General features: G+C 30.5%; 1 protein-coding gene across 1 annotated transcript; it reads right to left on the reverse strand.

Annotated features, from left to right (window-relative positions):
- Positions 1-2,589: 2,589 nt before the first annotated feature.
- LOC106762479 (probable ADP,ATP carrier protein At5g56450) lies at positions 2,590-9,343 on the reverse strand. Its single transcript, XM_014646420.2, has 2 exons — positions 8,638-9,343; positions 2,590-3,470 (listed from the first exon to the last, which is right to left on the reverse strand). Exons 1-2 carry the CDS (start codon positions 8,977-8,979, stop codon positions 2,838-2,840), a joined length of 975 nt encoding a protein of 324 aa, XP_014501906.1. The 5' UTR covers positions 8,980-9,343; the 3' UTR covers positions 2,590-2,837.
- Between the last annotated feature and the right edge of the window lie 4,098 nt (positions 9,344-13,441).

A 13,441-nucleotide genomic window follows, 5' to 3' on the forward strand; every position in this document is an offset into this window, starting at 1 on the left:
TTCCAAACTGTCTTCCAAATTTAGTAAGAATCATCAATGTAATAGCTATGCCAAGACAACTGATATTACAAAAGAAAACCAAAATCAATAAGCTGGTTTATGATGTGAAATTATCAGGCTATTTTTTTATCAATTTATATATATATATATACCATAGACAATCCATTGTAAGATCTCTGATAATAGCTACTTGATTCAAAGTAATTACTAATATAATTAAGAGAAACAGTACTGTGAAAACCAATTAATCATCAAAACTTCTGGTATGACAGAAGACTGGAATATATAGAAAAACAAATAAATGGAGGTAGGATCCTTTCCCAATTAAGGAAAACTGAGGGAGGTATGTGGATGATAATTAAGGGTAATTGTCCTAAATCCTAACCCCACTTTCCACCATGTGATTATGTAATCCAATTATTTCTCCTTTGAGTTGGGAAAAGACAGAAGATGATGACATCAACAACATCAACCACTACAACTAAAACAAACTACAGCAACAATCCAAGAGTGTCTGAGTGCGTCTTTCACTTTCTAATTTTTTTGCTTTCTATAATGCAAATTCGGACGTGGCAAGCATGCTGTGGTTTTTTTATTTAAAAAATGGCAGATCTTAGCAGAATCTTAGAACCTCAGGTAAGCATAATGATTCCATCTGATACAGAAGTATGGAATTGGAGGAACCACAATAATATTATTGAAGATATCATTGAAGGTTTTAAAATGCAAGTATGCTTATAATGCATATATACAAATACAATTGGGTAGACGTCAAAATGGCAAAACGCATTTGCTTTAGGCAGCATAAGTCATAATCAAATGCTCCATTATGCTTGGGCTTTAGGTATTGCACTCTCTTCTTAAAACATAGTTCAACATCAAAAAGTCTCTTTAATTATTTTATGGCTGTGAAGAAATACCAGTTCATATAAACACATCTTTTTTTTAGCAAAGTGGTGGTGTTATTTATTTTAACTTTATTCATGTACAGAGACCCTTTGATGGAATTCTCACCTCTCTTCTTACTTTTTCATTTCATTTTGTCTATATAGGTAAATAGTTTGATATAATATGAAAGATCACTTTCTTGTTGATACTAATGTGCATTCCAGTTTCTTATTTTGTGTCTTTAGTCTAACTCACATGAAAAGTAGAAGTTAGTGAAAGTATTTTTAGCTTGGATGTGAGATCTGATGCAAGAAGAGATATTATTCCCTTAAATGAGTTTTAGGACTTTGAAAAAGTAATATTTAATTTACAGTGGAGAAATTCTTTATATGTTAGAAATAAACTCTGATGGAAGACACTGAAGTGAGAAACAGTTCTCCAAGTTCAGAATAAGATTATAATAAACCTGGTTTTCTAGGTTCTTCTTTACTTTAGTAGTCAATGTTAATTTTGATTTGGTGAGTTACCAAAATAAAGTTGTAACAGTTGTTTAAAAAAAGCTTCCAAAAGAGCACAAGATATTGCATGGAAATTTTATGTCTATTGGGAATATACTGAATTTTGAAAAGGTTGAGGATTTTCTTAACTCTGATGATATTCAGTGCTTGCAAAGCAGATTTTGGCTGGTTTGTTCGTCTTTTTGCCTAATGCGTCACTAAGGAATGCAATCTTTGCACGCTACATATATCAAAAGCCTTTAATAGCTTTATGTTATTTTTCATTATTTTAGTGACTTCTTGTCACTTTGATAATTCTAGGTTCTGGTTGCGTCATTTTAACTTTGATGCTTCTTGGAGTCTTGCCATTTGCTGGATTAAGAGTTTCAATGCCGTAAGTTTAGAAAATTATATTTCATCTCCCCTATTTAAAAAGCTAAGAGTGATGTAGATGTAAAATTGAAACAAATTTCCATTCCAGAAAAAAAAAAGTGCAAATTTTTTAAGTATCTACCCACTCAAAGAGATTTGATCCTTTAAAATAAAATATAACAATAATAATTACTGATTACAAAATCAATGATCTAAAATTATAATAGTGTTTAATTTTAATTATCATCATTGCAGCTGATTTTGTGATTAATTACTACTATGCTTTAACCTCTAAAAGCTAATTGTCTCACTTTAGAGGAAACCAATCCTTACTTTGTCATTCTAATGTCATTCAATGAAATTATAGCCATGCTAAAAAATAGGGTTCTTCATAATCATACACTTTTAACGGTTATTAATCAATAGAATTATGCAAACTTTCAACCAATGATTTAGCTGTGCAACTCTTTCAAAGGATTAGACAATGGACATTAACTAGCAAAACACATTTGTTGGGGTGGAACTTAGTAAAACAGATTACACATTTTTAATACTTTACAGTTCTGATACTTTACGCCTATTCTAATACTTTTTCGAACTTATCTCACCAAACTCTTGGCTTACTTTATATGAACAATATTTTTGTTAACCTTTTTGTAAAGGTGTTGCTTTTACTAGCTTTGTTTCACTATTTTAGTGGCTTCTTGTCACTTCTAAGAATTTTAGGCTAGGCTAACTATTGTTAAACTGTGCACGTAGTTGTGCTAATTCAGTATTGCAGACATCTGGCATTTGAAAATTAGACAAAGAACAATGAATAAGATGTTTTCTGTTACGAATCTAAATCCCCTCTCATCGTTATGATTTCTGACCTTTTACTGTCCTGGAAACTACAAAGGAAAATTAGTATATCAAAGGCATGGCCTTTGAGTTGGAATGCCATGAAAGACGCATTACTAATGAACTGTAATGGAGCTCATTTGTGCTTCACAAAACTATCCTAAGCCTCAAGGTTCATAACATGTTGACGTATTGAAGTTGTCTCTGGTACCAAAATGAAATCAACGAACATTGGTGATGTTAGAAACTTCCCCAGTTCATAAATTTCTTAACCTCATCATACAACACTAAGATAGCAGCTGCTCCTGTGCTCCTAAACATATTAGAAACTGCACCACGGTAGAATGAAGCCAGCCCTTCATTCCTGTACATCTTCCTCCAGCAGTCAAGGGTGCTATCATACATTGGCTGTTCCATGCCAGATTGCATCATCATCCTCCTACGAACCGTGTCTAACGGATAAGATATCAACCCTGCAGAGGTTGTGACTGCCTGAGCTACTACCCAACGCTTCCACAATGCCAACTCAGGTTTTGATTTTTCAGACAATATCTCTTTCATGGTATCAAAACCTCCAAAATATATGCCCCTGTGTACCACCATCCCTTGAAGAGATGCAGGAAGGCCCCTGTAGATTCCGCGAACGCCATTCTTGTGGAATATGGTAGCCAAGAAATGGAAAATACCTCGAAATTGGCGCACTTCAGTACTTCCAATGTCTGCAGCAAGGCGCGTGTGTGCTATGTCAAGGGGGTATACCAGTACAAGTGTTGTGCAACCGGCTGCAGCACCAGCCACGAAATTTGCAGTGGCACCTGTCAAAAGATAATTATCACTAGAGTTTCCACCCCTTAAAATGCTTTTGTAAAGATCCTGTGGAACACAATGAGTGATCTATCAATATCAAGACTCGGCATTTACTATAACATTATATATTAAGCTTCAAATATAGTTTTTCATCAGTTGTATTGTACGAGTAAATAATGACAGGCAGAACAGAAAAAATAAATACATGTTCTAGTATTCCAACATGGAAATAAAACTTTCTTTATTGTTGGGTGTTATTTCATGAAACACATAGATGGTCAAGTTGTTCTGCCGTCATTCTCTGTTTAGCAATTTGTATGAACCATTCAAAATTTGATGTTGTTAAAGGGCATAAAGGATCCCCCAGGGGAAAGGGAGAAAATAGCAAAGCTAACAAAGATACACTTCCAAGATTATTACTTCTTTGGAAAATTAAGTACTAATTACTAACCTTGATTCTAGAGTGTAATAGCTGGGTTGGTATTTCTAGCACTTAATTGCACTCCACGTATTCATCTCAACCCTAGTTTAGGACACCAAAAACACAATTGTAAAGTCCACATTTTTATTCACACGTCAATAATCAGACTGCTAATCTTCTAGACAAGCACAAGACATCTGTTACACATTCACATCATGTAAGTCACATCCTTACTAATGCATTACCTAAAACAAGAATTTATTTTTAAACCTTCTTTACTATATTTGCTATAGAAATACTGTTGCCATTTGAAATCTCTATAACTGCGTTAATTAGGAAGCTACATCAGGGTCTTCAACAAGAGCAGCAACTTTAAAGTGCATCCGGATAGAATTTTTCAGAAAAAATTCTAAAATTTCTTCAGACAGAAATATACTCTGGAATTTTTCACAAAAAACACCTCACCGAACAGTGCCTGTGTTTTGCTTCTAAAGAAGCAAATTTATTCAGCCTCAATGAACAGTCCCTTTTCTTCTTTTGGACATGACCTATGTATAAGTAGTGGGGTCTGCCTAACTCAGATGTAGTACAGTAAGAATGGTTGATACCATTCTCCAATCAAAATTGTCATTTCTTCTCAATTATTGCAGCTGGGTTTAGTTACCAAGATGAAGCCATTGCTTTTGAGATTAAATGACAATTTCAATTGTTAGGCTTTTGCAAGGATTGGATTTTGGAAATAAACTGAACCATACTCAATTTAATAAAGTCTTTGGTTTAAGTCAAACTGTTTTTGTTATATATATTACATTTTATGTTAATTAGAGAAACATAGTTCCCATGTTAATTATGTTATTTTTACATATTCATTTGTATTTGGGCTTAACTCACATTCTCATTAATATAAATACATTAGCCTATGTTTATTTCTATACAAGGGAGATTAATCTTATACCTAATTTTACTATATTCAATATGGTATCAGAATCATGATTTAGAACCTATCCTAACGAAATTTGTTATTTGTTGGACATATTGTTCTACCCGCTATTGAACCACTATCGAACCACCCATTAATGTCTAGTTCTAAGTACGGTATGTATATACCTCGACGTGAAAGGAATGTATTAAAAGTCCTACATCGACTAAAGATAAGGATAATTTAGAGTTTATAAGTGGGTACAAACCTCACTTACAAGTTGGTTTTATGGGAGTTAAATTAGGTTTAACTCCACATCTTAACATGATATCAGAGCCTGATTTTCTTTGGTTATGTTACTGGATAGGATCATATCATCTGGATCAACTACATTGAAGTCGCCTCCTCTTCTTTCAACATTTGTGCTTGTTGCCTTCATAGGAGAACCTTGCTTGTTTTAGGGCTTTTCTCTCTCCATGGCTTCTCTTGTTGCCTCTTTTGATAGCACAAGCCAATTTGCTCTTTTTAATGAATTTCTCAAATGATGGTAAAAACTCTACTTCAACTGCTTTTGTTGCAAGCACATGTATATCTTTTGTTGACCTAATTCAACCTTCTTCTTTTGGACCTTGGATTATTTACTCAAGTGCCATAGATCACGTTACTGGTAACAAATATTTGATTTTTTATTTATCTATTCCACACATGTATGTTTGAATTTCTTAAAGAATGAAACCAAACCAATCCAAATCATTTTATAGTTTTCTTTACGCCCCAATTTAAGTTTTACCTGATTTTCTTTTACATACTCATTTCACTAAATAAAATAATGGAATCAAATTACTAAATGAGTTGTTGAGCTTCAAATAGCCTATTATCTCATCTCAAATTGATTTGAAACGTTCCATTAAGTTTGCGCAAACAAAGTAGTATAAAGTATAAACCAATTATCAAGAAAAAATTATGTAGAAGCACAGAAAATCCTAACCATCAAAGAATCAAACTTCAAACCAAATAAACAATCAATGAACCTGTGCATCACAAGTTCAGATGAAAGAGGATCAAAAGTCCCGATTATTGAGTGTCTATATCAAATTCCTATTGAAGAATGGATCAATTATTTTATTGACAAGTGTGAATATAGTGAAAAACTATATATAAAATTAATTTTCTGTGTTAAATTAGTACTTTTATATCATGTTATTATTTTAAAATTTTAAAATATTTATACATACAAGTATATACACACCGTGCATTTGTGAAAGACGTTTTACTCCCACCAAAAAGACTAAATAAAAGACAAAATCCTCAACAAACTTCTGGCAGTAAGCCATCTGTGCCTCAAATTCAATGCTAAAAATGCTGAAAGTTGAAATCATACAAACTCAGAAACATCAATTACAACATCATGCAATTCAAGAAAAAAGCCAAACAAAGGTCCAGTAAAATCTATTAAAGTACAAAGAAATAAATGTTTTCTTTAAAACTGTACTGTGGACAATCCTTGATAATATTCAAAAGGCAGGGAGGTGGGAAAAGGTACATCTTAAAGAAAAGACAATATATTGCCACGAAAATAAGGTGCAGCACATTATAAGACTGCATTCTACTTCTTATTCTCTCTCAAAGGGTAAGGTCAGACTACTGCATAGAGATAGGAATGAATTACAGTAGAAACAATCACACTTGATATTGCTGTAGAAAGAAAAGGAGAAAGGAATTACGACAACATAACTGAAGAAAAGGAAGTCTCCTACTCATATTTGTGAGTGAATAATGTGCACACCAGCACTTTTTCTCGAGTCATTACTAAACATTTGTAAAACTTCATCGTGAACAAGGGGCACATTGCGCAGCCTGGAAAATATATCTAAAAAATGTTTGGAGTAATAAAAAGCAAGGCGAGTATATGGTATATGGAGGAATGAAGTAACAAAAAGAAAGAAAATGTTGAAGTGAGAAACAGTTAACTTGATGAATGAGAAAAATCTGTTAACTCTATACAGGAAAACAAAAACTATAATATGGTGAGGGACAAAGAATGGGTTATCTTAAATCAACAAAAGTGGTCAGTGAAGCACAACATTGGAAGTAAATTGTTATGCTTATTTATTCCCAAGGACAATGGCGGTAAATTACAATTTAAAAGCAACACAGCTTGGCATTGCTCTATACGATTTTGACATTGCTTTACATAAAATGTAATGTTAAAATAGGGAAAACATTGGAATGAAAAACCCTAAAACACATGGACAGAACAACTACCATATATAGCACAACAATTTAAAGGATCTCACTAACAAACTTGTTTCCATGAATTCAAGATTTTCAGGAAACCAATTTTATTCAATCATCATTATACAATAACTGTTTACAAGTGAAAAACCAGGTGACTAATTAATACAAACAGTATGCCTAACCAACAGTTTTGCACATAGCCCCCACCCCAATTTTTCTCGAGATAACCAAACCCAAAAGGATCCAAATAACAATGGACGGATTCAACTCTCTTTGTCCTTCTTCTCGAGTCATGATAGTATCTTATCTTATTAACTGAATATGACATGAGCACATGACATTTTCCATCCAACATATCAGGTTATTTGTGAATCAATATTGTTGGAGCTAGCATACAAGACCATACAGACTTTATGCCACATGAAAGGGTGGGAGGAAAGACTATGATAAGAATCTTAGGAGAACTTGACCACAAACTCTTGCTGTGTGGTTGAAGAGCTAAAACCAGATAAACCCCACACTAGAATCTCATGCTACCAATTCAATTATGTAACCCTCAAGTCCTTAGAATTGGATCCTAACATCCCACCATGTTCCACATCCATTGCACTAGCCTTTTTAATACTTTGAGGTGAACACTGCAAAGTTGGTGAAACCGCCAATGCCACTCAAGCACAGCTGATACACATGCTGAAAAACTCTATGACCGATTGGTAAGAACCTTAGGAGAACCACACCGCAAAAAGTAGACATTATAATTAAAGAGCCAAGGCCTTATCAACCCCACACACGAATCCCATAACTTTAATGTAGGGGACTCAAGTCCCATGCCTTGCAATTGAATCCTAACATACCATCAAGAAATGTAAGTTCCAAATGGTCACATCAAGTATTCAGTACAGGGTTATCTATTTTTGTTTTCAAACACAGCAAAAATGTCTAAATTCAGTTGGGAGGAGGAAGAGTGGAGGGAGGAAAAATACTGGGCCCTAGGAGGGACTAGATTCTTGGGTTTCCTATTGTATTTTCTGATATTTCATACTGTAGCAACACATTGTCTCACTTGGTCCTGAATCACGTTGATCGGGCCAAATTCTATAATACAACAATTATTTTCATTTCCTTTTGTTGATTTTATTGCTGGTACCTATCATAATATAATAAAGAAATAAGGCAAAGTACTAGGATAACGGTAATTTTTCTTCGATTAATACACCAAATTATTCCATGAATTTACAAGAATCAATCAGTCTAATCTCCGAAACAATAAAATGTAATTTTAGCCCTTGAGCCAATCTTTTGTCAGTTGACCAATAAAAATAATATTTTTGTAGTTAAAAATTGATGGGTTCTAGTAATTCTGAGACTAATTTGGTGCGTTTTCAGAATCTCAGGTGGTATTTAATTGCAAATGCTCACAGGGACAAATTGACACAAAAGCAGACGCATAATAATAGCACAGGATAAACTAAAAAAATAGCTGCTAGCAATTCCTTCAGACTGAACGTTATCAGTTCAACCCTCAAACAGAGGTGACACAAATAAGTAACTAGCAGACGCAACTAATGGAGGAATCTGATTCTTTCTGACGCATAACGAGAGAGGAAAAACAAAAAGAAAACAGTTAGAAAATGGAAACGAAGAGGAAGCCTAACCTTGAGAGAAAAGTTGAGGGCCACAGAAGGATAGTAACGAATAACACTGCTGCCATTACCTCGCCACAAAGAGAGAATGCCCTCTTCCCTGACAGTACGGGCTATGCAATCAAACATGCCCTTGAATCTGCGACGCCCACTCGCCACAATGGCCAAATTGCTTTCCTGAGTCTGCAGCAACAGCTTCGACCTCTCAATTGGGGCAACAATCGTGTGCACCACACCGCCCATCAACGCCCCAGCCACCAGATCGCGCTGGAAATTCTTCACACCACAATCGAACACCTTATCTTGCCGAAGTTTCAATCTTTTCCCCTCTGAGTCATCGTCCTCTGCGCTCATCCTTCGATTCCCTGCCACCGCCTCTGCAAGTCAGTAACTTTGCTAAAAAGGGAACACACCCATCAATATCATGTGTTTTTTTCTCACAGAAAACCCAATCCGGAGCAATTTATATCACTCTGGAACCGAGCTTATCCGTTTGCGGAATTGTGTCAATTTTGTGGCAGTGAGAGAGAAAGCAAAGTAAAAATGCGGAAAGATGAAAAAGAGTTGATTTGTAGAGATGGTAGTCGCGTGGCTTGATGAATGAACAAATTCGTTTGTTATTCCATTTTGACTTTCCTGTCTGGCCTGTCATGGAGAACACCCCTCCCAACGCAACAGATAGTTTTGGTACCTTCTCTCCATGTATTTCTCCACGTGTAGTTTCAATCTCCAGACGCTAACACTACAAATCCGACAAACAATATTGCTTTTTCAGATAAAATCAATTATTCTCAATAATAATAATAATAATAATAATTATATTGATTGAAGATATCTCAAAGAAATAGAAATTAAAGTCCAATAGAAATTATTTTTATGTAATTTTGTTCTTCATTTAATAAAATGAACTAGTAAAAAAAGTTTTAAGAGAATAATACATGCTGACAAAATGCTTATAGGAGCAAGCGAACAACTTTAGAATAGTTGTCGTTATTTTTCGTGGTAGCAATCAAATTGGCTTTTTCTTTTGGAACTTTACTATTTTTAGAAATTTTGATCTTTTCCAAAATTATTCACAATCTTCTTTTCTTTCTTTTTTCTAAAGGAATTAGAATATTTGTGTAATAGTTTTCTTTTGTAGATAGTTTTGTTTTATACGTTTAAATATTTATAGGTGGTAGAAGTTGGTATCATGTTTCTTATATGAGGGTTTATCTGGGGTTTTACTGGTAAGAGAAATCCATATAAGAGAAGGATTTATATATTTTAATGAAGTTTTGTTTTGACTTTTGAGTTTTAATGATAATCAAACAGTAAAAATATGATATCTACTTATGTTGTGAGGATTGAAAAGAAAATAGTAGTCAAATTTAAGCGTGAGTATAAATTTTATATTGAATAAATAAGAAAATAATATTAAATAATATATATGTATATATTTATATATAAACTCATAAATTTATGGGTCAAATTTTAAATATTAATATAGGGTTAATATATTATTGTAAATTCATTTCATATTTCATTATTACTAAATCTCTTGAAAAGTCTAGATTTATCATGTTGAATTAAAATATTTTCAAGCTTTCCACCTTAATTTATGTCTCTTTCTATCACTAATCATGTGTCACCAACCCTTTCATTTTATAATAGGGATCTGAACTTTTATGAAAGCATCAAGATCATCAACCAATACTTTTTCTCAGTATGTTGAATTTAATGGTGGGTGAGGGGAATTATTCCTAAGAAAAAGATTATCAATAAGTAATGATAATAAATGAAATAATAAAAAGTAAGAAACGTCTTACCCATGTCGAAAAAAATATAATTATATCTTTTAAATGAATTGATGATGAGAAAAAAAGTATATAATAAAATCATGTATTAAGTATAAAGGAGTGAAAAAAAAGGATAAATAAATAGTTTAAAGAAGAAAAAATAATAAATATAAAATGTAAAAAAAAATATAGTTTTCTTTTTTAAATATACTACAAACTGCTAAAAGAAATGTGCTTACTATCGAACAAAATTTGTAGGATTAAATTTACTTATAAATGATAGAATTTTTTAAACTGAATTTTAATCAGAACTTATTAGACTCATCATTTAAAATTTATATTTTTTATTAAATTTATATTACTTTATTTTGTTATTAATTGTAGTGATGTAGTTGTTATTTTTCATTTTATCATTCTATATTTATAGAAAATAAAAATAAAATGATTTTATTTTTAATCTTACATAAATTTAAATATTTTTAATTAAATGTTGAAAATCCAAATGTTTTTTTTTCAGTTTTCCTTTGTCGCAAAGTAAAACATAAAATTACAAATTTTAATAACAATAAATATTCATATTTATAACTTTGATTATTTTTATAAAAAAAATGACACTGTTTTATTCTTTAAATTAAATACTAAAACAAAAAATTAAAGCAATCATGATGTATGATCTATTACTCGATTCTCATAATTATTCTTTTCAATGCATAAACCAACCATGATCATCCTTCGGGAGTTTCCTTAAGAAAATCTTGTTATATTCATCGAGGGAGACGTCTCTCGTGATAATTTCTTGAACATTTGAATTTTTCTCTTTAGCTCTTTTATTTCACTATATAACTCAAATTATAAGTGAATTTAGACAATTAATTTACACTTAATTGCTCAAGGTGACAAAGACAGAAGCTTCAAATGTTACCATTAATATATAATATAATACTTTTTTAGTTCAATATAAATTGGTTATCTTAAATTGAGCATTATTTGTATTAATAAATAATAATAAATCATTGGTATAAAATGGAATAATTTATTTGTATGGATTCACATTTTAATCTATTTTTTATTTCATATTGCAAGAGTTTAACACTTTTCTAAAGTAAACATATCTGATTGAAAATGTGTTTAATAAGCAATCAATATCAAACTAATAGACAAGTTAGTATCTCTATTTTTATTTTGGTGGAAAATACTATACTAAATATTATAGATTAGAAGATGTATGATCAATAATTTAATATAAGAAAATTGCATATTATCAGTGACATAATTTATTAAAATTTGTCACTAAAATAATAATTGATAAATTTTATTAATAGATAAAAAAAATTTCAAAATTTCCTCGATATTTATTGTCAGATTATAATTGTCACTAATTATTGATAAATTCTAATTATCATTCATATGCATCCAGTGGATATTGTGATTTAATCTTTCTTCTTCTTTTTTTTTCTTTCTTTTTGATCCTTTCCTTTTTTTTTTTCTCATCCTCACGTAATTTTGTCCATGAGTTGTTGTGCTTCCTTTACTTATTCCTTCTTCTCTCCCTTCTCTTTTTCTTTTTCTTTTATTATTCTTCTCATCCAATTTTCTTTAATATATTAAAAAATTGTATTAAATTTAATGTAAAATTTGCTATTCATTTTTTTCATAAAAAAAATCCATTAATAAAAATTATTGAATACAATATCCATGAATTTTGTCAATAATATAAATTATAATTTATTAAATAATTTTTATCAACAAAAATATTCGTTAGTAATTTGAATACTAAAATCCATCAATAAAATTTATTAATCATTTTGAATTTATTAATAAATTTATTTTCATCAATAAAAATCTATTGATAATTACAAAATTCTTGTAAGATTATTTAAACCTTATATTGTTTAACAAATATTTTTCTCATATCATAAATTTAGAATATTTTAATTTGATGAAAAAATTTTATTGACTAAAAATGAAATTAATTTATAAGATATAAATAGTATCAAACCTTATTATACTAAACTAATTTTATAAGCTTAATTTAATTTATAGTTGAAGTTAAGAGTATTATAGCAGTACTATATTTTATTATAGTTGTATTACATTTTTGTTGTAGTAGTATTATAGCAACACCGTTTTACAAAGTATTTTCATTGTAGTATCTTACGTATTTAACTGTAACATTGTACTTATTTCACTGTATCATTTGATTGTAACATTATACATATTGTTTTATACTAAAAGTATTGTAAATTTTTTTCAAGGGTCTTACAAAAAATACTATATTAAATATTATAGTTTAGAAGATGTATATATAATCAATCATTTAACACTACAAAAACATTGCATATTATTAGTTGTCATAATTTATTAGTAATAACAAAAGTTTTTGCCACTAAAATAATATCAATTTTATCGATGATCACGAAGTCCAAAATTTCGTCAATTATCGTTGTTAATAATTACGAATGAATTCTAATTATTGTTCATATTCATGGGTTGATATTACTATTTGGTATTTTTTTTTCTTCCTATTTTTTCCTTTTTCTTCCTCCTCCCATATTCATGGGTTGATATTACGTCTTCTTACATTTTTTTCCTATAGTGCCATTAAGTTATTGCATCTCTTCCTCCTATTCATTCTACTCTCTCTTTTTCTTTTTCTTTTGCTATTCTTCTTACCCATTTACCTTAATATATTAAAAAATCTTATCAAACTTAATAAATCTTTTCTATTCATTTAATAATAAACAAATTACAAATTCATAAATTTTGTTCATAATATAAATTATAATTTATTATTGACAAATTTTACCAACAAATTAATTATCAACAAAAATATTCATCAATAAATTGAATGCTAAAATCTGTCCATAAAATTTAATTATTTTGAATTTATCAATAAATTTATTTTTATCAATAAAAATTCATAGATGATTAAAAAATTCTTATAAGATATTCTAAACCTTATATCTAACAAATATTATTTCTCGTATCATAAATTTACAACATTTACTCTGTTGTAAGTTTTTTTTTTTTTATTGAAT

The sequence above is a fragment of the Vigna radiata genome, chromosome 5 (assembly GCF_000741045.1).
Source record: "Vigna radiata var. radiata cultivar VC1973A chromosome 5, Vradiata_ver6, whole genome shotgun sequence".
Lineage (NCBI taxonomy): Eukaryota > Viridiplantae > Streptophyta > Magnoliopsida > Fabales > Fabaceae > Vigna > Vigna radiata.